At 43.8% G+C, this 22,812-nt stretch overlaps 1 protein-coding gene across 6 annotated transcripts in view; it reads right to left on the bottom strand.

Annotated features, from left to right (window-relative positions):
• FGGY (FGGY carbohydrate kinase domain containing) overlaps positions 1-22,812 on the bottom strand; it is a 408,575-nt gene that overhangs the window by 122,301 nt on the left and 263,462 nt on the right. For all 6 annotated transcript variants that reach the window (XM_045978589.1, XM_045978603.1, XM_045978591.1 and 3 more), the window contains one exon: positions 6,923-7,030. In XM_045978589.1, the coding sequence (XP_045834545.1) occupies positions 6,923-7,030 (108 nt within the window). The remainder of the gene's footprint in view (positions 1-6,922; positions 7,031-22,812) is intronic.

The following is a 22,812-nucleotide window of genomic DNA, read 5'->3' on the forward strand; positions in this document are numbered from 1 at the left end:
TAAAAGATGTACTTTACATAGACTGGGACAGAGATGATGGTGCTTTGACTGATGGTGTTGGGAGTCAAGTTACAAAAAAACCAAAACAGCTGGAGTGGTGATACACATTTCGGCATCAGAATCCATAGGAATTTCTGACTGGATGAGGGCAGAGAAGGGAAAGGAGGAGTAAAGAATTAATCCTAATTTTCTGGCTTTAATAAAAATATAAATGACAGTGGTCTTTACTCAAATGAAGACAAAGACTTGAGGGTCAAACAGAGAATGTATCAGTTAGTAGAGTCAGAAAACTGTAATTCCAGAATCCTTCCTCCCTCTGCCTCCCTGACATCGAATCCATCCTCTCTCCATCGACAACAATGCTATCCTTCAAAACCTTGACGTCTCTCTTCTTCACTTCACATCCAATCCATCAAGAAACCTCATCATCTCTACCTGCAAAATATATCCCAAAACATGACCGCTTGGTGACCACTGCCACCACCCTCAGGATTCAAATGCTTTACTAAGACAGTAGCCTCTCTCTGGCGTCCCTGCTGCCATCTCCCCCGCCCCCATCCCACCATTTATTCCCCAGGTAGCAGGCAGCAGTCGGAATGATCCTTTAAAAACCAAGTCCTACTTGGCCTATGCTCATTATTCTCCAGTGGCTTTCCATTTCACTCAGAAGTAGCAGCCAAAATTCTAACAGTGGCCAAATAATATAGCCCCATATTACTCGTCAACTCATCCACAACTTTCATTTTGGTTTATTTGGCTCCATCTTTGTGGCCTTGTTTGCTATTCCTATAATATATTGCAGGCAGGCCATCCTCCCTCAGGACCTTTGCACTGGTTTTTCCCTTGGCCTGGTATGTCCTTCCCCTAGGTTTCCAAATGGCTGATTTCCTTCCCTTCCTTGTTAAGTTTGCACGTCACATCAGAAAGGCCTACCGTAAGTAACCACCTTATTTAAAATTGCAAACTGTTCACCTGAACCCATAAACTTACTTCCTCTTTTATTTTTAACGACTTACACCATAAAATAAACTTTATTGCTTTCTCATTTTATTTATTTTGTAGGATCTGTCTTCTCTCGTTAGAATGTAAGCTTGACAAGGGGGCAGATTTTTGGAGTGAAGGGCAGAAGGAACTGTTTTATTCTCTGCCTATTTCTCACTCAGAACAGTACCATGAACGTCATGTAAATAAGCATCCCTCCAAAGAGCTTAGATTTTTATTCTACAGATAACTCAAGAGGTATCAAGAGTGACAGGGTCATGTCTATGTGCTTTTACCACAATCCTTAGAGAGGATGTTGTGGAAAGTTTGTGTTCCTTCAAAATTCGTATGTTGAAATCCTAACCACCAGGGTGACTGTGTTCAGAAGTGGGACCCTTGGGAGGTGAGTAAGTCTGAGGGTGGAGGCCTCATGAACGGGATTAATACTCTTACAAGGGTCGGAAGGGACCAGAATTCTCCCCTTCCACCATGTGAAGATACAAAGAAAAGCCAGCCCTCTGCAAACCGGAAGAGGATCCTCACCGGGAACCAACCTTGCTGCTACCTTGATCTTCGACTTCCAGCCTCTGGAGCTGTGAGGAATAAAGTTCTGTTGCCCATATGTCCCCCCATCCCCCCTGTCTATGGTAGTTTGTTCGAGTGGCCAAACGGCTTAGAGAGGGCAGAACTGGAAGAAGGTAATCAGGGAGCTGTGCAGGGCCCCGGGTGGGTATACAAAATAAAACAAAACAAAGCAAACAGTGCAAGCCCAGATGGGAGGGAAAGCAGAAACATTTTTTAATTCAGAGCTGGCCTTTGTATCCACCAAGTCATTCCAATTAGCCAATGAACAATGCAAGGGACACACCTAAGTCTATACATACCTTCTGTCAATACCACACACATACATTTTCTTTCTCTCGTAGTCTTATGAAGCCTACCAACTGAATCTGCTTCGATGTACCTGGAAAGTTACACTAACTCACAATAATTGCTTCTTCAGGTACTATACAAGACAAGTATAAGAAAAACTCAAAAATGTAGCTCCACAAAAGTCAGGTCCAGTTCTGGAGAGATCTGGGTCTTGCAGTAGCTGACTTGGATTTGAATGTTAAGATCTTGATCAAGTCACCTCATTGTTCTGATTGTATTTATGCACTAGTAAAACCAAAACAACACTGACCACACAGACATGCCGTGCATATCAGAACACTAAATCTTAATAAAGGGCCTCAAAGTATTTGTCCCATAACAGATCCCCTCAGGAGGCCGTGGGGCTTGTGCAATCTACTTCATGTGCTACGCTAACTTGTAATCATCAGGCCTGTATTCAACCTTCCCATTAGATGGTAAGTTCCTGGAGGACAAGAATCATGGGACTATTCTCGCCTGGCCCAGAGTCATCCCTGTCACATGATGGAAGGAATGAACAAATAAAGAGTTGAACTCACTATCTCCATCCATGCACAGTAAGTGTCTAATCCAAGCTCTTCATACGCCCACTTGTGGGGGACGGATGGACTTCCTGAGGCTAGTCCCATGCTAAGGGGCACTGGGGATAAAGTGGGAGACAGGCTTCTCAATGCACAACTGCTAAAATTCTGAACACACGGCATCTTGCTACACAGTGACCCTGGGGCTCAAGTTCATAAATTTAAATTCTGGGTTCAAACAATTCAAAGGTGGGGCACCTGGGTGGCTCAGTCGGTTAAGTATCGGCTCAGGTCATGAGACCTGGGATCAAGCCCCAATCGGGTCCCCTGCTCAGTGGGAAGCCTGCTTCTCCTTCTCCCTCTGCCACTACCCCCTGCGTGGGCTCTCTGTCAAATAAATAAATAAAACCTTAAAAAACAAAAATAATTCAAAGGTAACCCCCACCCAAGCCCCATTATTCCAGAAAGCCAAGGCCACCACAGCTTTGGAACAAGAGGCAGCTTAGGAATTTGACTTAGCCTCCCTTACTGCACACCTCCCCCAATGAAAAGGACTCCAACTTAAGAGAGTGCCTGGAGAGAGGGATGGCCAAGGTCCAGCTGGAAACCAGCTTCGGCATCTGGATGCAGTGATTGCATGGGATGGTGTTCTATGGAAAAGGTCTGGGCAAAAAAGCGATGTTTTCTGCACAGCTATTCTGGAGAGAGTATTGACAAACACGAGGCAATCCCTGCTGGGTGCCCGACTGAGGCAACTAAAATCAATCATCCATGGGCTGGAGGCATGTGCCCTTCTAAGAGGAAATGAGTATCAATGGCACAAGCTTGAAACGAGTGAAAAATGAATCCAAATCTCAGTCAAATGAAACTGCAAGAGGTCCAGAGCCAGAAAAGATCCTATTCTATTTTTTTTCCTTCATCCTGAAGTTAACCAGATGGAGATATTTTTTCTTTTTTCTTTCCTTTTTTTTTTTTTTTCAAAGTACCAAGCTATTCACATACTTGGAATGAAGAATTTGCTTTGGCATGGAAGATCTTTTTTTTTTTTTTTTTTTTTTAATTGTAAAAATGAGACAAAATAGCTATTCCACCTTCCCTCCCAAATCTAGAGTTTAGGTAATTTTTTATTTTTTATTCTCTTCTTTTTCCTCCTTCCCTTCCCTCTTCCTCTACTTTCTCTTCTCTTCTGCTTCAGATGGTACATTTGTGACTGTGTTTAGAATATACTGTGGACAATGTAATAATGGGACAGTTTCAGACCCAGCATTTCAGACATGTGTGTTTGAAACAATGAGCGCAAAACATGGAACTTCCTCTCGCCGTGTTCTCTGTGAAAACAATGTGTTGTAAAACCAGAGACTGGAATTTCACAACAGAACAAACAAGAATAAGTAAATGGAAAGGAAGCAAACGGCAAAGGGGTCACATAAAAAGGCCAGTGACAATGCACCAGGGACCTCTCTGGGTTGTGCTTGCTCCCCTCAGTCTGCATTCTTCATCTGTATATTTGGATCATCACTGTACCTATTTCACAGGGATTCTGAGAGAATTAAAGGAGATAGTATATGCCAAGCACTTGGCATCGAGACTGGGAAAGAAGCCTTTAAAATACATATGAGGCATTGGGATTATTATGAGTATCACTCAGGATTAATAAGATTATGTATATAAATCCTTTTCACAGAACACTCTCAATAAGGTAGGATTTTTATTATTATCATCATTATTATATTTATTTCATTTCTTTATTTTGTAGGTTGTTCCTGTCTCTTTGCTTGCCTCCCCTGGACTGGACTGTTGCTTTACTGGGCAGTCTCTTCTGTTCTTGATTCAGATTTTGCCCCATCAGGCTAGCTTTTGGATTTCCTAAGATTTTGCTCTCTAAACTGCACAGGTCAATCATACCCGCTTGTACGGCCCATGAAATATAAGCAGAATTGCCCAAAGTGGAGCTCCAAGGGCAGCTTGGTTGGTAATGGTGCAAAATCACTAACTAGAGAAAGGCCAACAATTCCCATGACTTCGAAAGTCACAGTAGACTATTACGAAGATTTTATTAATGGCCAGAAAGAGGTCACATTTTTTATTTAAATTCTGAAACAGGCATAACCAATTCTTACCCACAAAGATATGTCATAATGTTTGGGCAAAGATGGCTTATATCCATAGCAACAGAGCAAACTTTGAGCCAAATACTGGGGAAAGTATTTCCAGACTGACACAGATGTTCAATTTGCATACTAAGTCTCTGAAAACCTGTTGATGGACAGCTTCATGAACAATGCACTCTGCACAAAGAATTAGTTTACTGGATCATTGTACTTGTTTAAAAAAAAAAATAGCCTCTGGATTGTGCCCTCTATGAGTTCTGGGTCTGCGAAGGGTGATTATACCATGAGGCAGGGTTGAAACAGGCTATATTTCAGCAATGGGCTTTTATTATATCACAGAAAGGGAATAGATATTTAAGTTAAATGCTGTGTAAACACATAACACTTATTTCAACAGAACAATGCAAAGTCCGAGTCCCCTGGCACCTTCATAAGGCTGTGTCATCTTCTCAGTGTCTCTAGCACAGGGTTCTTGCAGACCAATCAGATGTTCTTTCTTTTATAGGCACCAAGATTCCCTACTACATAAAGAGCTCCTCAAAACCAGAGCCTGCGGAGGTCTCGCTCATTGAATGCATCTCTGTGGCCTGGCACAAGAGCGAGGGCACAGAATATGGGCTTCAAAGCCAGCCAGACACCTATGCTTCCACTGACTTTGAAAGAGAATTTGAGGCAGCTTGAGGCAGCTAAGTATAAAATGGCCATATACTAAGAAATGGGAAAAATGGGGATTTGCATCCAGAGTGAGCTTTAGATCTGATCAGCTTTCATTCAGTTGAACATCTGGAAGAGTTGGTATGGGAATGAGACCATAAACAGACGATGTGAGATTGGCTAACTGAACCTTGGTCTCCTTTTCCCTTGCGTTCCAATGGAATCCTTCCAAAGCTTGCTGATCTCCTGACCTCAGTTCTTATTAAGCACTGCCCTGGTCCTCATTCAAGCCCGCATGGCTTTCTATTTGTGTACTAACCGATTAAAACCGGTCTCCCCACCTTCAGCCGTGTACCCTCAGGCCTTATACTCAAGGTTGCTAGCCAGAGTCTGTCCACCTGAGACCTGAACATGAGCATGTACTCTTCCAACCTTGCACTGCTCCCCCTTGGTCTACCAGAGAGAGAGCAGTTTCTTAGCATGTTCTCCAGGGACTTATGGTGTGGTCCCTATCCAGCTCTCTAACTTTCATTGTCAGTCATTCTTCTAAGAACAGTTTATGACACAGCCTATGTGCCATAACCTCAAATATGCCTTATTATTTGTCACTCCCATATCTTTGCTCCTACACCAGTTCTCCTGCTTGGAGGAGTATATCTACCCTTCTTTGCCTGGTTGGTCTCTATTTACATTTTAAGACTCAGCATAAATGTCTTATACCCTGCAAAAAGTTTTTTTTTTTTTTTTAGCTTTATGCCAACTCTGTGCTTTGTCCCTCTGGTATAGTACTCATCTCATTTTTATGGGTCTTCCATCTTCCCTATGAGACAACCCCACGAATTCACCAAATTTTTATCAAGAACCAGCCACTGAGCTAGATGCAAAGAAATGTCAGATATGGCCCTTGCCTTTAAGGAGCTCATAGTTTTCTGGAAATGACAGATTAGTAAAACAATAACAGAATATTCTAAATAGAGTTGTGTCTTGGGGTGCCCAGGTGGCTCAGTGGATTAAGCCGCTGCCTTTGGCTCAGGTCATGATCCGAGGGTCCTGGGATCGAGCCCCGCATCGGGCTCTCTGCTCAGTGGGGAGCCTGCTTCCTCCTCTCTCTCTGCCTGCCTCTCTGCCTACTTGTGATCTCTCTCTGTCAAATAAATAAATAAAATCTTTAAAAAAATAGAGTTGTGTCTTAAAGGACAAGTAAAATTATCCAAGTGATAAAGAGCTTTCTGAGCAGGGAAAGAAACACACCCAAAGGCACAGAAGAGTAGAAAAACAAAAGTCATGGGGAAGCTGCAGGTAGGGTAATCTAGACTCAGTGACAAGTACTTGCATGGGACTGGGGGGATGGACCATGAGAGTATGACGTGCCCAGAAAACTATGTGAATGATATCCCCAAGCCTATGGAGAACCACTAAAGGGTTTCAGCTGGTGAGTTAGTTGGTCCTTTTTACAAAGAAAAATATCACTTTCACTGCCATGAAAAGAAAAATAAAAGGATTTTTATGTGGAAGATAGGTGACAAGATGGGTTAGTCATCATTGCCTGGACCAACATTTATTCCTTTGGCAAATGCATGCTGCCTATGCACCATATGTTAGGCTGTATACTAAGACAAAGCTAAGTGTTCTGATTTAGGAGCCTGCAAATCTTCCAGATACTGGGTATCTGGGTAACGTGACAAAATGGGCTGGTCAAGACTACAAAAACATTTAGACCATACTGAGAAAGTGTCAACTTACCAGTTTTCCAGTAACGCTCTGACCACCTTCATTCAGCCAGAACCCAGGGACCATGGCTGAGAAATAAGGGCCCCAGACACCTGGTACAAAAATTGGATCTTTGCTGATCTGAAAAGAAAGAGGCAAAGTAGATGAAAATAACTGATGCTCAGGGCTAGAAAGAAGCCTTAACCTCCACCTATCTGATGTTTCTATGACTGTGAAATTCAACTTCCCATTAAATACCTTCTTTGGTAAGAAAGTCATTCTTTGTAAAGGAAGGGCATGGTTTCATCTCTGGAAGCCTTCCTGATAAATTTATTTATATTTCAGGGTAGCAAAAGAGATCATTTTAGAAAGAAACTGATGAGACACTTCCTTGTTGGCTCCCTCTCTGTGGCAGACTCATTGCAAAAATGGTTCCCAATCTCTACCCTCCATGTATCCAACCCCTTTGCAAGGCGACTTGGCAGCTCCTCTCATTGACGGCAGAGTCCCCATCCCTCGAATCTGGGTCAACCTTGTGACTTGTTTTGGCCAACAGAATGAGATGGAAGTAACACTGCACCAGTTTTCCAGGCTTAGGTCTCAAGAGAACTGCCCAGAGTAGCCTGTTGGATGGAAGGACAAGCAAGTGATGTCTCCCACATAAGAGACAGCCCAAACAAGATCAGCAAATCATCCTAGTCAACCAGCACTAACAAGCCCAGATCACCAGAATCACCCAGTCAACTGGTAGACCTGTGAACAAAAATACATGACTTGTTTTACGTCACCGAAGACTGTGTGTTTGTCACCTAGCATTTCCATGGCGAGAGATAACTGATACACTCCCTTTCTTCAAAACACTCACTAGTCAAAACTAACAGCATGCTATCTCCCTTACTTGGGTGCTGGAGATACAGAGATGAATCAGACAGAGTTCCTGTCTTCAAGAAGCTACCTATCGAGAGGGGAGCTCTACAAGTAAGTAGACAAATAGGATATAGTGTGGTCCACAGGATGATAAAGAGAAAACACAGAATGTTATGGAGGGACAGAGCATGCAAGGCATGAATGGTCTTAGAGAAGAGGACATAGATCAGGCATGCATGCTAGGTCAAGAGAATGGCTTGAACAAAGTGAGTGAGAGCGAGGTTCTCTTAGGATTCAAGACACTGTGTTCCACAGAAATTCTTTCAGGTGTTAGGAGAATACACCAAGACACGAACCAGGACAAACAAGGATGGACCATGTGTTCCCTCATCTGAAATGGCACATGCTTCTCATCCACCTAGCAAGGATGCATATTTCTGGTTGTGGAGGGGTGTAGTTAAAGGGTGGGGAGGAGAAGGGAGTGAAGCATACTAGGTTTACTCCCACATGTCTTCTGGACAGGTAGCAAATCTATTCATTCATTTACCCTACAAATATTTATTTAGTCCTTATTATATATTTGGTACTATGTCACATCCTGGGGATATTGAATTGAACTGAATATTCATGATTTCTGTCCTCATGAAATTTGTAGTCCAGCATTTTGACACAGGAACAAGCTTTCTTTAAATGTCTTCACCTGCACTATTCCAGCTCCCTTTTTACTAAACTTGTGAATCTTCAAATTAGTAGGATTTCCAACCCTCAGATATGAAGAAAGTGAGGGAAGGCAAGGGAACTACACAACATTGTCAACTTTAAATCTTGTGAAATAATATAATTTATAAAAAGGGACATTTAACCCCTAAAATAGGAAGAATGTCAGGGAAAAAAGAAAGACTTTTGCAAGAAAAGACAGTTACAATGCCATATTCATTCATTTTGTGGTTGGTTGAATAGGTATTTCCTGAATTCCCTCTGTGGTACAAGCCAGTGCCAGGCAATGGCAATGAATGTCAAACAAAGCAGCATGGTCCCTGTCCTCATGATCCATTCTGTCTTGAGATGGGGTCAGATGAGAGCGGCCCATCCTTCAAGTCTGGCCGGGAATCGCCTAGGTTTAGCACTGAAGGTCTCATGTCTTAGAAAACCCTGCAGTCCTGGGCAAACAGGACAAATCTTTGGATACCCCAGATAGATATTAATCAGATCCTTGCACAGATATGTAATTATAAACTGTGATAAATAAATGAATGAAAATCAAAAGGTACTATAAGGGCAAATAAGTGAGGTACCTAATTTAGTCTAGGGGTCTTGGAAGGCCTTTTTCAGGAGGCAATATCTGAATTAAGATGTAAACCACAGACAGAAGTTACTCAGTAGGTGTGAGGGTATGTGTGTGAATATACATATGATTGTGTGTAAGTATGTGTTTGTGTACGTGTTTATGATACGGAGACTATTCTACACACTAAATGGTCTTTGTTTTTGTCACTTTGTCTTTGCCCATAAAAACTGATCACATGCCGGGCCTAGACACTACTCATCCCAGAGTGGCTTTGGGGTGGATAAGATAGCTCATGTTCACAACCACTTAGGACCCAGTGTTTGAACAGGTAGATGGATAATCACCAAAGTCAAATCATCTCCTGTCAATGCCCTGCACCCCTTCCCTTCCAGAACTCTTGGCCCCATTTGATAGATTAGTCTCAGAGAGCTTGTTGTATAAGACCTCCACAGTCACACAGTAACCACCCAAGGCAGGATTTGAACCCAGGCAGCTGTTGCCCTCAAATCATATGATATGTTTTATTTTTAATTCGAACACAAAAATTGCTTTGGAAGGTCACGCATCACCCCCTACCTCCACCCCATCTCACAATTTCTTTAAGCTTGTTGCTGAGTCAGCCAGGGCAAAGCTTCATTGGAAGATGAGGGTATGCTGCTCAGAAACATCAGATGAAGGCTCTGCCTGGCTCTGTCCGGGGAGAGGTTTTGAGCTGACTCCTGTTTGTGCGCACTCCTTTGCAATGGCACATGCTTCTCGTCAGACATCTGAGTTAAGCAAGGAAACCAACACACAGAAATATGTTTCCCAGAGCGTTTCCAATCGCTTCCAAACCCTGTGCTCTTGGAGAAAACAAGTAATAGTTTGTTTGGACACACACACACACACACACAGAGAGAGAGAGAGAGAGAGAGAGAGAGAGAGAGATTTGTATATTGCTGCATGGTTTAATTCTTTGCAGTAAACCTAAACAACATTTAAAGATCTTTTTGTGAAAGCTCTTTCTCATGCCAATGGCTATCTTGGCCTGGAGGCTGTTCTGTTACCCAAAGAAGGGAGTTCATTTTACTCCACTGATAACAACTGTCTGTAGAGGACATTGATTTCCTAGTCATAGCGGTGCTATTGGCAACAACAAGAGTCAAGACTGACTGGGTACTTACTAAAGGCCTCCTTCCAAGCATATTATGGGAATTAAACCACGTAACCCTCATAAAATCCCTGAGGGAAGATTTCATCACGATTTCTATTGAATAGATGTGTAAACTAAAGCAGAGAGAGTTTAACTCCATGTCCAAGGTTATAAAAATGCAAAGCAGCCAGGCACCACACTCTGCAGGTTCTAAATTTGTCTCTGCCAAAGTATGGTCTTATTTTTAGGCTACCATTGCTTCTTTGAATCCTTCTTAGGCTCCCAAGGGCAGAAAGCAAGGGCCATCACATAGCCAATACAGACTCATTCAAATGGAACAAAACTTCTGGCCTTGATGACAAGTCAGGTAATCTGCATTTCTAAAAAGCTTTTGTCAAATTTTCCCCAACAGGCTTATGAAGGGCAGAGGAGGGAGTGTGGGTTGAGTCTCTTCCATAATACTCTTTCTCATGGGTTGATTCTACTCCAGCCTGCTGTATTCTAGCCAGGCGATCTCACACAACCTCATCTTTCTGGGCCTCAGTTCCCTCAGTTCAAAAAAGGGAGGATTGATACAAATGTTGGAGAACTTTGGTGAAGACGAATAAGCCATCAACTACAAACAGCTAATTATACGTTTAATACCAAATACACATTGGTTCTCCTTGAAATGAAGCTTATGATGGAACAGTCAGGGAACAGAGTTGAATGACCACAGTCAAAAGTAATTATGACCTGGTAAGAAGGTCTCTAGATTTGCCCATGGTCTGATTTAGTGACTATTCTTAACAATGAAGTAGACATGATTCAAAAGTAAAGCTTATCACATTTTCAGATGATATAAACGTGGGAGGATATTATGCTCCACATGATGGAGTACGTCCAAATCAAGACTCAAATTCAAAACTACTTCTAAGAGCTAGAACATTAAGCAAAATACTAGAAACTAGTTAACATTTGTTGAATTGTATGGTTAAGCCTTCATACTTAAAAGGTACTAGAAATATTCTCTTCCATAATACTCTTTCTTATGGGTGGTGGCACATGAGTATTCAATTTGGTAGGGTTTGAAGCACCATGTAGACTTTTGCTATATTCTTTAATTATGTGTGATATAAATAAAATTATAGAAACCTGCAATAAAAGAAAACATTTGGTTGCTCACTATATGCCAGGCACTGAGATAAGGATCAAGCCTATACAAATGATAAAGTAAAATAATAATAACAATGATAATTACTAATAATGAAGGTATGGCCCGTTTCCTCAAAGAGCTCCTCCTCTAACTAGGGATCTGACAAGCGGTGGAAATGTATAAATTACAAAAAAGTGTGTAAAGTACCAAGGTCAGGTTGGGGAGGGCAAGCGTGGTAGAAACCCAAGCTGCCGGCACTTTCCAGAGGTGGTCACATGCGATCTGTGCGAGCTAGGCCCTGGAGAAGAAGTAAGTGTTTCCTCAAGTCAAGAAGGAAGGCAGCCCGGGTGGAAACAACTGTTTCCAGGCTGGGCTCACACTCATGAAGCTCACACTCATTTTGGTTTTCATGAGAACATATAGTTCTGAATTCTACTTTAACATAAAGGTGATAAGGTTTGAAAGATTAGGTATATTTTTGCACCAATACACCCTACTGCTGATAAAAAATTCGGTTTTTTAAAAAAAGCCATGGTTTTTGAAAAGGTAAAGAGTCTCAGTGAAGCCACTCTCTTAATCAGGCAATGATAGTAAGAAATAATCGTACAGAAATAAGGGTAAGAATAAGAAATAATAAAAGAGGAGCAACTGGGTGGCTCAGTGGGTTAAAGCCTCTGCTTTCGGCTCGGGTCATGATCTCGGGGTCCTGGGATCGAGCCCCGCATCAGGTTCTCTGCTCAGCAGGAGGCCTGCTTCTCTTCCTCTCTCTCTTTGCCTGCCTCTCTGCCTACTTGTGATCTCTGTCTGTCGAATAAATAAATAAAATCTTAAAAAAAATAATAATAAAAGAGTAGTTGCTAATAATTACTGCAGGCTTACAACATGCCAAATACTCTCTTAGGCTCTTTACAGACATTCTAGCATTTAATACTCGTGACAACCCAGTGGGGTAAGTCTTATTATCATACTGACCCCTCAAACGAGGAAATCTAACGGAGGAGGCCAGATGGCTAGTATAGAAAATAGGAGTAACTTCAGATCCAAACAAGATTGAGGCTATGAACTTATTTCCCTCTGCAGATTCTACTTTCCTCCTCTATAAAATAAACAGACTGGACCAGAATGTTTAGTATCTCCTTTGTCTTCAAGATTATCTAAGATTCCATGAAGCTGAGTCATTCCTCTCCAGCTGGCCAATCAGAATTCTACTGCAGGCTATTTCAACACAGACTCTGCCCGGTGGCTCAGGGGATCCCGCCAGGTGGCCTCTTGGAGCTTCTCTAAGTATCAACTTTGCCCCGCTACCCTTGTGACCGTGTTCAGGACTACCAGGGGCCTTTCTTGATGATCGACGCCATGTATCTAATATATCTAATGGCTACTACCCATAATATCTGACATTCACTGAGCAAATACTCAGCAAGTATTTCTTGGATACACACGGAGTTCAAACTATGGCTTCAAACATGAAGAGACACAGAAAGATCGGCATCAGAGGCATGTATCCTCCCAAGGTTTGTAAGCTAGTAGAAGTTAAGGTACACAATGGGCTGGGGGAACTCAGGTATGAAGTGATTTCTAAGTTTATATTTGTATTGAAGCATGCAATTACCCTAGATAGTACGTGGATTCCAACAAGCACAGCCCATGTGATTGCTGAAGACAAAGGCAGAGGAGGGTAGGCCAACTACCCAGGATCACAAGGATGAGAGACGGTCGAGCAGGGATTAGAGGCCTCTCTCCGTTTGTCCCTGCCTCTTCATGTCTGTGCCCAGGCTGGCTCCATGAGTGGATGCCACTGGCTACATTTCATCGAAGGCTATGCTCTTGTCAGCTGAGTTTCCCTGCAGTGCCTGCTCACACCTCTTGCTGGGAGAGATGACTGGGCTCTGAGCAGGGAGCCACTCCAGCAATTTCCGTTCTGCCTTGCCCCCACCCCATCACCCAGAGCTTGGTCTAAACCTCTGGCAGGGGCGGCAGGCAGGCTCCAGGCGCCAGTGGTCCTGAGAGGGAATAGGAGGTTTTGTTTTGAGTGCCTCCAGCCAGGTTGGGAATTTCAGAGGGTAGCCGCAGGCATGTGTGGGACTGAGTATTTCCGTGGTGGCTCATCTCTCCCTCCAAATGCACTGTGCTATCGTCTTACTAGAAAAAAACCATTTATACACATTCCAGCCAACTCCCAACTCACTACACAGTACAAAAAAGAGCACACAGAATGTGGTTTTTGAATGGGGCTCTTAGCCTTGACCTCGAGTTCTGTACTTCTCAGATAAAATTGTAATGAGTTGTTTGCCTCTCCTATGAAATAGTGAGGAGATACCTCTTATCTCAGAGACAGTGAACGTGACTTAGTAATGTGAGCACAGACCTTGGAGTTAGAAAAACCTGAGTTTCAATTCTGGCCAGGCTGTTTATTAGCCATGTGCCTTTAAATTGGTCTGAGACTCGGTTTCCTCATCTATAAATGGGATTATCTCACCTCCCACAGAGTTCTATGTGAGTCCTAAGTGGCATAATGTGTATAAAAATCTTAGGACATAATATGCTCTCAAGAAATGTGAAATAACAGATGGTTTAACTCTATTCTCTTTTGGGACAGTGGAAGGATCTGGAGTCCCAAGTCCTGGGTTCAGGCCCAGGCTCTACCCCTTCTTCGTTCTGTCCCTTTGGGAGGCTTTCCTTCCTCTTCCCTCCCAGACTCACTCATCCATGCTTGTCATTCACCACATCTCATGGGGTCAGACCATCCACTCCCATGGATGCAATGACAATTTTTATGCTGTTGAGTCCCAAACTGTTCTCCCAAACTCAGGCCTTGCTGTTGAGTTCCATATTGGACACCTGACCTGGATGTCTAATCAATGTGTCCAAAACAGAACTCTCTATCCTTCCTCCCAGGGCTGCTCTTGTGCTGGGGTCCCTGTCTTCTGATCTATCCAACCACTAGGATACCATTCTTTTTTTTTTTTAAGATTTTTAATTTATTTTTTTGACAGACAGAGATCACAAGTAGGTAGAGAGGCAGGCGGGGGGGGGGGGGGAAGCAGGCTCCCTGCTGAGCAGAGAGCCTGATGTGGGGTTCGATCCTACGACTCTGGAATCATGACCTGAGCCGAAGGCAGAGGCTTTAACCCGCGGAGCCACCCAGGCGCCCCTAAGATACCATTCTTAACCTTACGATGCAGTCATCTTTCTCCTCTGCCCCACATTAGGCCTTATATACTGTCAACTCTGTTTTTTAAACAAAGCTTGTTTCTCCCCATAGTTACATTACTCTAGTTCTTTATCATCTCTTGCTTGGATTAGTGCAGTAGTAATTAAGCTGGTTTCTCTGTCTCAAATACTGCCCTTCTCCTGCACCCTCAAAAACCCTGCTCAGAGAATTCAACTTCCTTACCTCAGATACAATGATCCTTCTAACACACAAACCTAATTATAATTGTATCACTCCCTTACATGCTTTAGGAGTTCCCCATGGCATATGAGACCTTTCTGACCTGGCTTTTATCTATATGTCTTACCTTATCACACATGGTACCATTTCCTCACAGTCCCGTTATTTTTACTCCAACCAGCCCATTACAGCCTAGAAATTCCCCCAACTGTGCCATTTTCTTTCTCATCTCTATGTCTTGATAAATGCTCCTCTTTCTGTCTAAAAGGCATTCCTTCTGACCTTCCCCTGACTAACTCTTCCAAGTCCTTTTACAGGATTTAGCTCAATATTATCTGCTCTGGGAAGCTTCTCTAAACCCTGACTGGCTGAGTTCTTTCTTCTTACATCTTTCTTTACCCTCTGTACTTCTATCCTGGAGGCTGTCACAACACATGTTATATGTGTTCATATAACACATATAACATGTATGTGTATGTGTATTGCATGTAATGTGTATTTAGTATATAAGATGCATATAAAATGCTTTATAAATTAAATCACCCACTGCAGCACACGGCTGAAGTCATCAACAATGTCACCGATACTCGGAGAAACAACAGCACAGGACACATGTTCAATCACCCATAAGTAGCACATAGTTCATAAAACTCGGGCTTGCCAAATTTTCTTGTTCTCTGTTTGGAGGTTTCTGAAATGTTAAGAGTCCTCTGGTAGAGAGTATGCCCTTTCTAGAAATCCAATCCCCTTATTTCAGTTTAAGCAAAACAGGAACACATGAAACCTGTCCACAGGTATCTCCTGGGGCCGAGCAGTTCAAGCAGGCAGGCAGGGAGGGCACTGCACGGGTTTGTCACCCAACCAAACAGTCCCCAAATTTGGGATGGAGGGAGGCAGCCAAATGCTGCTTGCAGTGTCCTGAGTTATTTGCCAACTATTTTGGACTCGCTAAACCCTGAATTCCTTATTCTTCATCATTTTGAAATATGTATGTGATCACAATAGAAACTTAATCCATATGCTTCTCATTCGCATAGACTTAAAACACACCCAGAGTTGCTTTGCAAGAGACGGAGGAGCCAAGAAAACTTTGAGGGCTGCCTAAGATCTCCCCCAATTTTCTCTCCCTTGCAGATAAGAAGCCACCCTTGGCCTCCTCTATACAGATGCCTGACTGGCTCCAGGGAGCTCAGACCAGCTGGAAAACTCCAAGAGCTGTGGGATCCCAAAGATGTAAAAATCATAGCTTGCATCTTTTTCACAGCCTAAACAATCGGTGGTGGGTAAACAGTTCCTAGTCTCTTCAGTGGATCCCATGAGTCAGGGAGGAGGGGCTGGAGGTGTGGGTGGGGGAAGGGGAGGCAGCGAGTGAGAGGAGAGAGGGCACCCTTTCTGTGTGCTGGTCACCAGATGGACTCTTAGCTCTGTTTCAATGTCACATAGTGACCTGGACTCTTGGTGTCAGAACCGTGTCTTCTATTTCTGCCACAACCCCAGGAATGAGCAGAGGACTAATCAAGTGCTTCTCAAATATGACCCAACCAATGTCCTCCTTTGATTCTGAGCCAGCTGTTAGGGAAAGCAGCTCTCCCTCATAGACTTCAGTTAAAAAAATGCCTCGGGCAGCCTTAGAGACAAGGCTGATAGCAGGTGCAGGCAAGGATGACACAGCCTTTTCCCTGTAACAAGCGCATGGCACCCAACCCACAGCACCTCTCACAGACAGCCCCTGATTTCTGACCGCTGAATTGCGGACACTTTCTCCTCCTGCTTGGCTCCTGACTGGCTTCTGAGCTTCCCTTGTTACGACTTTTTGCTTCGATACCAGTGTCTTGTCTCAGATGTTGTCTCATAAATCTGACCACAGATTGAGAGACTGGTCTGACTCTCCATGTTTAGTCCTAAGTTGCTGTATGTCATTGCTCCTCGGGGTGTTCATCTGAAAAATGGGGCAGATAGGACCTCTTTTATAGACTTGTAAAGATTAAATGTGGCATAGTCTATTATAGGCCTTGGTACAGTGCCTGGTACATTCAGTGACCCAGGGAAATGGAGCCTGTCCTAATATCATCACCCTTATACTGGCCAAGCTGCACTTCTTATTTATGGAGCAGATTACAGGGAGGCATTTAATTTTCAGAAGTAAGATCTGACACCATCTTGACTAGAATTCCGAAGTAGGGTACAGGGTTTGTATTGGCCCTGGAGAAGAGTGAAATAGGAATCAACAGAATCATTCAGATGAATTAATTTCTACTTGGGATATCTATGAGTGGGAACAAATATAACTGAGACATACCCTGTTAACAGAGTACAGAATAAAGGCAAAGAGAACCTTGGCTGAATTACTGGGGCCTCATTTGAAAAAAGTCAGAACTGCTGGGCATACTCATCAATCACTGCCTTTTAGAAGCGCGCTCCAAAAGAACCTCCTCCTCTCTTCTCGGGTTTAGCTCGGGGAATCTGGGACATGTCCATACAAGTCTGGACCTGAAGGATCCCGATCTTCAGATATCTCGCTGCACTTGTGGCCGAAAACATGACAAGAAGGCTAAAGGGGCCAAGCAAAGAGAACTAAAAACTCTGCATACACACCTGTGCTATTCCCCGGTGAAGGACTGCGAAAGTACCAGAAACTGACCAGGGTTTATCGAGTAGTAGTTAGGGTGAAGGACTTCATCCCTCCCATCTTCTCTATGACGAAGCAGGTCGCAAGAGCATTAAGAAATCATGATGGTTAGATGAGAGGAGGTCAGGAGAAAGATGAAGAGAGAGGGTGGGAAGCCCATGTACCTTTGGTTACCTAAGAGGTCACCAGGGACAGCACATAAGGGGCACATGGGCCAGAATGTCCATGTCAGACAGCGAGCCGGGACCCCTTCCTGCTGTCACTGGGCCAGGCCTCAGAATCCATCCCGGATTCGCAGAGCGCCTGGATGGAGCTTCTGTAGTCCCCACACGGGGCACTGTTACCTCCATTTCCCCCACCTGAGATGCTGAGCAAGCCCATGTCCCCCAGTTTCGATGGGAACTGAGTTTCAGAGACACTAGGAGAGTTCCCGGCTCACCAAGAGGGCAGAATCAGCTCTTAGACACATATCTGACTCAAGAGTCCACAGGCTTCCTGAGACTCTTTTTTTTTTTTTTTTAAGAGAAAAAAGGCTATAAACAGGTGAGGCAAGGACAGAGCAGATAGCACCATCTTCAACATCTAGTCGGGGGCCAGCCCAGTGCCCCTTGTCCCCTGAGTGGAAGATGTCCCCTGAAAAGTCAATGGACATGACGGGATTTTCCTATGTCAAGAGGGAGAGAGAGAGAGAAGGAAAAAAAAAAAAAAATCACACATTCCAGGGGTATCTTTTCCCTCTTCTCCATATTCAACAGCAGTTCCTTGAGAATGCTAAGTGACTCTCATGTTAAAGAAAAAAAAAAGGAAAGATTTAAAAATTGCTTCCCTATTTGAACGAGTCCCTGTGAAAAAGAAACGGTCCACAGAAGTTAGGAGATTAAAAGAAGAAAGGGCACTGAGAGGGAAAGCGGATCCTGGAGGGTTTGCCCTCAGCTTATACTCTATAAAAGACCATGCTAATAAGTAAGATATGTAAACACAGCGGAACAATCAGAAACAAATGAAAGGAGGGCCTGAGAGGAACAGTGTTTGGCTGTGGCCCAGGGCCAGGAGGCAGCTTTTGTTATGAATAGATCATCTGCCTGTGAAACAGACCTGATTTTAACCCTTGGCAGAGGCGACCCAGTGTGTAAGAATGTACTGGGCCCATCTGGACTTCCTTAGAGAGAAGGGGAAGAAAAGGGGGTCACAGGGAAGAAAAAAAGGGGAAAAAACAGCTATCTGTGAAATGCTATGACATGATGTAGGGAAGGGTTATGGTTCTGTGAGCGTGGTTTAAACAGTTTCTGTGTTATTAATCAGTAACACATGGAGCTCACAAAATAACAAATTACAATTATAATGGCTTTTTTTTTTAAAGGCATTACAGGTGAATGGATGGGAGGGATGTGGAAGGGAGAGAAGGCAGGTAACAGAGGCCAAGCACCTACTAAGTGGTGTTTTATACACATCCTCATGCATAATCTTCATGATAATCCAGCCATTTCCTTCAGTTTACAGATGAAGAAATGGTGACTCACCAAAGTTCAAAGACACGTTTATGGTTATATAAGTGCCAAGTGGCAGAAGTGATCTGAGTCAGTCTGATTCCGAAGGCCATGCTCTTATTATACCTGGCTACTTGAAGAACCACAGACGTCAGATGAAAGGAAGCGACCAGTGGAACCAGCCCTTCCCCTTCCCGGACATTTGAGCTGTTGCTGTGGGTTGACAGAGAAGGCACAGGGCAGTGCCTAAAGGTACTCTGAACGAGCAAAACAAATCTGGTTTCTGGAGATCTGTGTGCTTCCTACTGTCCTGCCTTCCTCTCTCTCTCCACTCATCATGCAGCCATCAGAGACAAGATTAAATGAAACTGGCCACCAATGCCAGCCTGGCTTTCAGGATGTGTGAATTCCAGCAGAACTCTGTGTGTGCTGATACCCGGTGTGCGTGGTGTAGACTGATTTGCCACTGGCCTCGCAATTTGAGAATCTGGCTCTCACCTGAGAGACAGATGCCAGAGTGAGGAGTAAGAGCTATTTTCCACTTCACTGGCCTATGCTCTTAGGGTGGTGACTGAGCACTGAGCCTTGGGGAGGAAACATCCTTGCACACCTGCCTCTGGGGGATACAGAGAAGGTGTGGGGGTTGGGGGGTCAGGGAGACCTGGGGGTCGGTGACATTATTTCCTCCAGACTGACTAGTGCCATAGAGAGAGAGAGTTGTAGTTCAGCCTGGTCAGGAATCACAGCTCCACGAATCCAACTCTGAGACCCTGACAGATGCCAGTTTCCTCCAGTGTAAAAGGCACACGAGAACATTCACCCTCCAAGATGTTTGGAAAGAACAGAGCCAACACAGAGAAAGCCCAGACATGCCGCCTGTCCACAGTAAATAATCAAGTAAGAGCTGATTATTTAACTCTCTGTACTCCCCTTTTTCCAAGCCAGGAAATGTTTAATCTCTATTTTTCTGAGTTCAGAGTACAGACTGGTCTGGTTAATCTGGGTAAGGTGCAAACAACTGCAGTGCCCGTAAAGGGTGGGAATCGCCGGAGATAGAGATCTGGGTCTCATTTTTCATGCCAGACCAAGAGGATTGTTTGGATCTCAGTTTGGGTTCCTAGTGGGTTCATGGTGAAAAAATTCATCTAATGTTTACACTTGAGGTATTTCTGTTCATTGAAGCTCTGTACCCATCTGTCAAGAGTTTACATAACAGCTGCCTTCTTGGGGCGGGCAGGGCTATTAGCTGAGATCATGCTGGCCAAGCTCCTGGTGTGGTTTCCCCACATACAGTAGGTGCCTAATATGGGTAAAGGGGGGGGGGGTGCTCATGAAGCATCTGCTGAGAATCAAGACTCTCCAGAATAGAGACACTCCATGCATTTCTTCAGCAAACATTTAACTGATCACTTACTATGGGGGTCAGGTTCTGGGGAAACAGAGACAAAAAGATACAGTCCTTGTCCTAGTTTTCAATGTAGTTAGGGTGTGTGACAGTTACTCTACAAATGACAAGATACTCTGATAAGCACCTCAAAAAAGGTCCAAGTTTGTAGTACAACAATGGCTTGAAGAGAGAGCTATGGTTTCACTGGAATGTAGCATTTACAGTAATAATTTAAAAAATCTCACAAATGTCAAGGTGCCATATACTGTGAGCAAACCTATGTTAGTGGCTTTCCGTGCACTCTCTCATTTAATAGTACAGGCCTGCGAAGACAGGTATTGGTATCCCCATTTCACAGACGCAGGAACTGAGGCTTACCAGGGTCATTTAACTTGCTCAAGATAAGGCTTCCATGGAGCAGGAGATTAAAAAAAATAAAAAATCAAGCCTATGAGTGGGAGGACGGGCAGAGGACAGATCACGAAGGTTCTTTCATGATAGGCTGAGTAGTTGGAACTGTTCTCTTGAAGGCAATGGGGAAATAATCCCAATTTGTGTTTTGGTTACTTTGTAGCTAGAAGTCTACACACCCACCACCGTCCCCCCTGTCAAGCACGTATTCAGGATTACCAGAGGCTGGATTTGCACAGTGGTTCATTTTACTTTGTTCTGATTCACAACTGAACACGTAATGAATGATAATCACCCGTTATGTTGCCCTAAAGTTTGTGGTCATAGGCTATGTGTTTCACACAGAGCTGGGCCTTCCCTGGCCCTCCAGAGCCTGCGAGCTCCAGATCAGTTTTGTGGTGTGGACGTCTATGTGGTTTCTTCTGTTTTGCTAAGTCAACAGTTCCAAGCAGGGGAAAAGAGGCTTTGCCTCAAAATCTGTTTCTCTAAAAGTCCTTTTAAAAGTCCTCACCTCATTCCATCCACCTCTTCTTTCCCAATTCACCCTCCCCACAGCCTTCAACCCTCCATACTTTAAAGGGCCCCAAACTGCTACCTTGACTTTTAAAACACCTGATATGCCAATACATAAATGGTGAGCCCTGTACATTGCAAAGGGTCAGGCGGCAACAGTCAGCCACTTCAGACATGCCTCTGCCCTGATTTGGTTAACATCTGGCCCAAGATTCTCGCATCATCCCTCTTCCATGACATGCCTGGTCCAGAGGATTAGTATTTTTGAATTTAGTCTTCCAAATCCTAACTGTGCCTGATGACTTTGGCTTAAATGCACTCTACTAGCTCTCCCTACTCTGAAATTCTTGATGAGGATCATCACCCAGAGTTGGACTCAGATGATGGTACCAGCCTAGGACCCAACACCCTAAAGAGGGCCTCTTGCATGTGGCCAAAGGTAAAGGTACTCTTCCATACAGGCAATACACCATATCCAGTATGTCCCCCATTAACTATCCCCGCCTCCTAGCCTGCTTCAATGTACCTAAGATGGCTCCTTGCTACAGAGGATTTCCAGACAGCTGTTACAATCACTAGTTCAACCAATGCTTGATACATCTAGAAAGTAGGAAAGTCCAGTGCTTTTTATTTTAATTTAATTTTTTAAAAAGATCTATTTATTTGGGGGAGGGGAGGAAGAAGGGCAGAGGGAGAGAATCTCAAGCAGATTCCCTGCTGAGCAGGGAGCTAGACATGGGGCTCGATCTCACAATCCTGAGATCGTGACCTGAGCCAGAATCAAGAGCTGAACACTTAACCAACTGAGGCACCCAGGTGCCTCAAAGCCATCACTGTTGAGATAAAGAGATGGAGTCTCTGAAAAATCAAATGATTCACTCAAGTTTACCTAGACAGAAAGCATCAATGTCAAAATTAAGGCAGTTCCTTTTGTTTTTAAGGCCAGTAAGTTCTCTGCTGGTTTAATATTGAGAGTGGATGTACATGATTTCAGAGAAGTCAAAAACACCCTTATATTCCCCCCAAAACACCATCCTTCTGGTCTCCTGTGGGACGATGCACTGGAGGAGAAACTCATTCACTTAATTTAAAGCTTTGATTTTGGTAAGAAGACAGATGTTGCATGGGGATACATCCTGTAGTCAGTTATACCACACTATGAAAAGGACATGGATGCATTTTATTTCCCTTAGTGACACCAGAGAACAGACACTATGAGATCATCAGTATTAGGTGAGAGGCTCTCCTGCATATGCCATGCCAGACCTTTCTACAGAAGTTCTTGGTGCAACTCAACAAAAGCACTCAAATGTTAGAGATACCAGTATATAATTATGGCATTAAGAAATGGTGGGGTTCCTCTGGCTCCTCAATACTGGAAGAGTCTTCAAGAACACCTATGAGATTGGAAGAGTCTTCAAGGACAGCTTCGAGATATCAAGAAGTTGAGCCTTCACCACCACCGTATCTCCAAAGCTTGTCACCCTTCACAGCAGAATCCTGCCAAGTCGCTGTTTCATTCAAAATTTACCTAAAGCCACCTTTGTTCCAGGGACAGTACTAGACACAGTGCTATAGAAATGAAAGAGCTACAACACCTGCCCACAAGGAATTCACAGCCACGCGAACAAGGAAGACAGAAACCCAGGTAACAAACACCTAACAGCTAGGAGTGTGCTC

The sequence above is a fragment of the Meles meles genome, chromosome 1 (assembly GCF_922984935.1).
Source record: "Meles meles chromosome 1, mMelMel3.1 paternal haplotype, whole genome shotgun sequence".
NCBI classification, from domain to species: Eukaryota; Metazoa; Chordata; class Mammalia; order Carnivora; family Mustelidae; genus Meles; species Meles meles.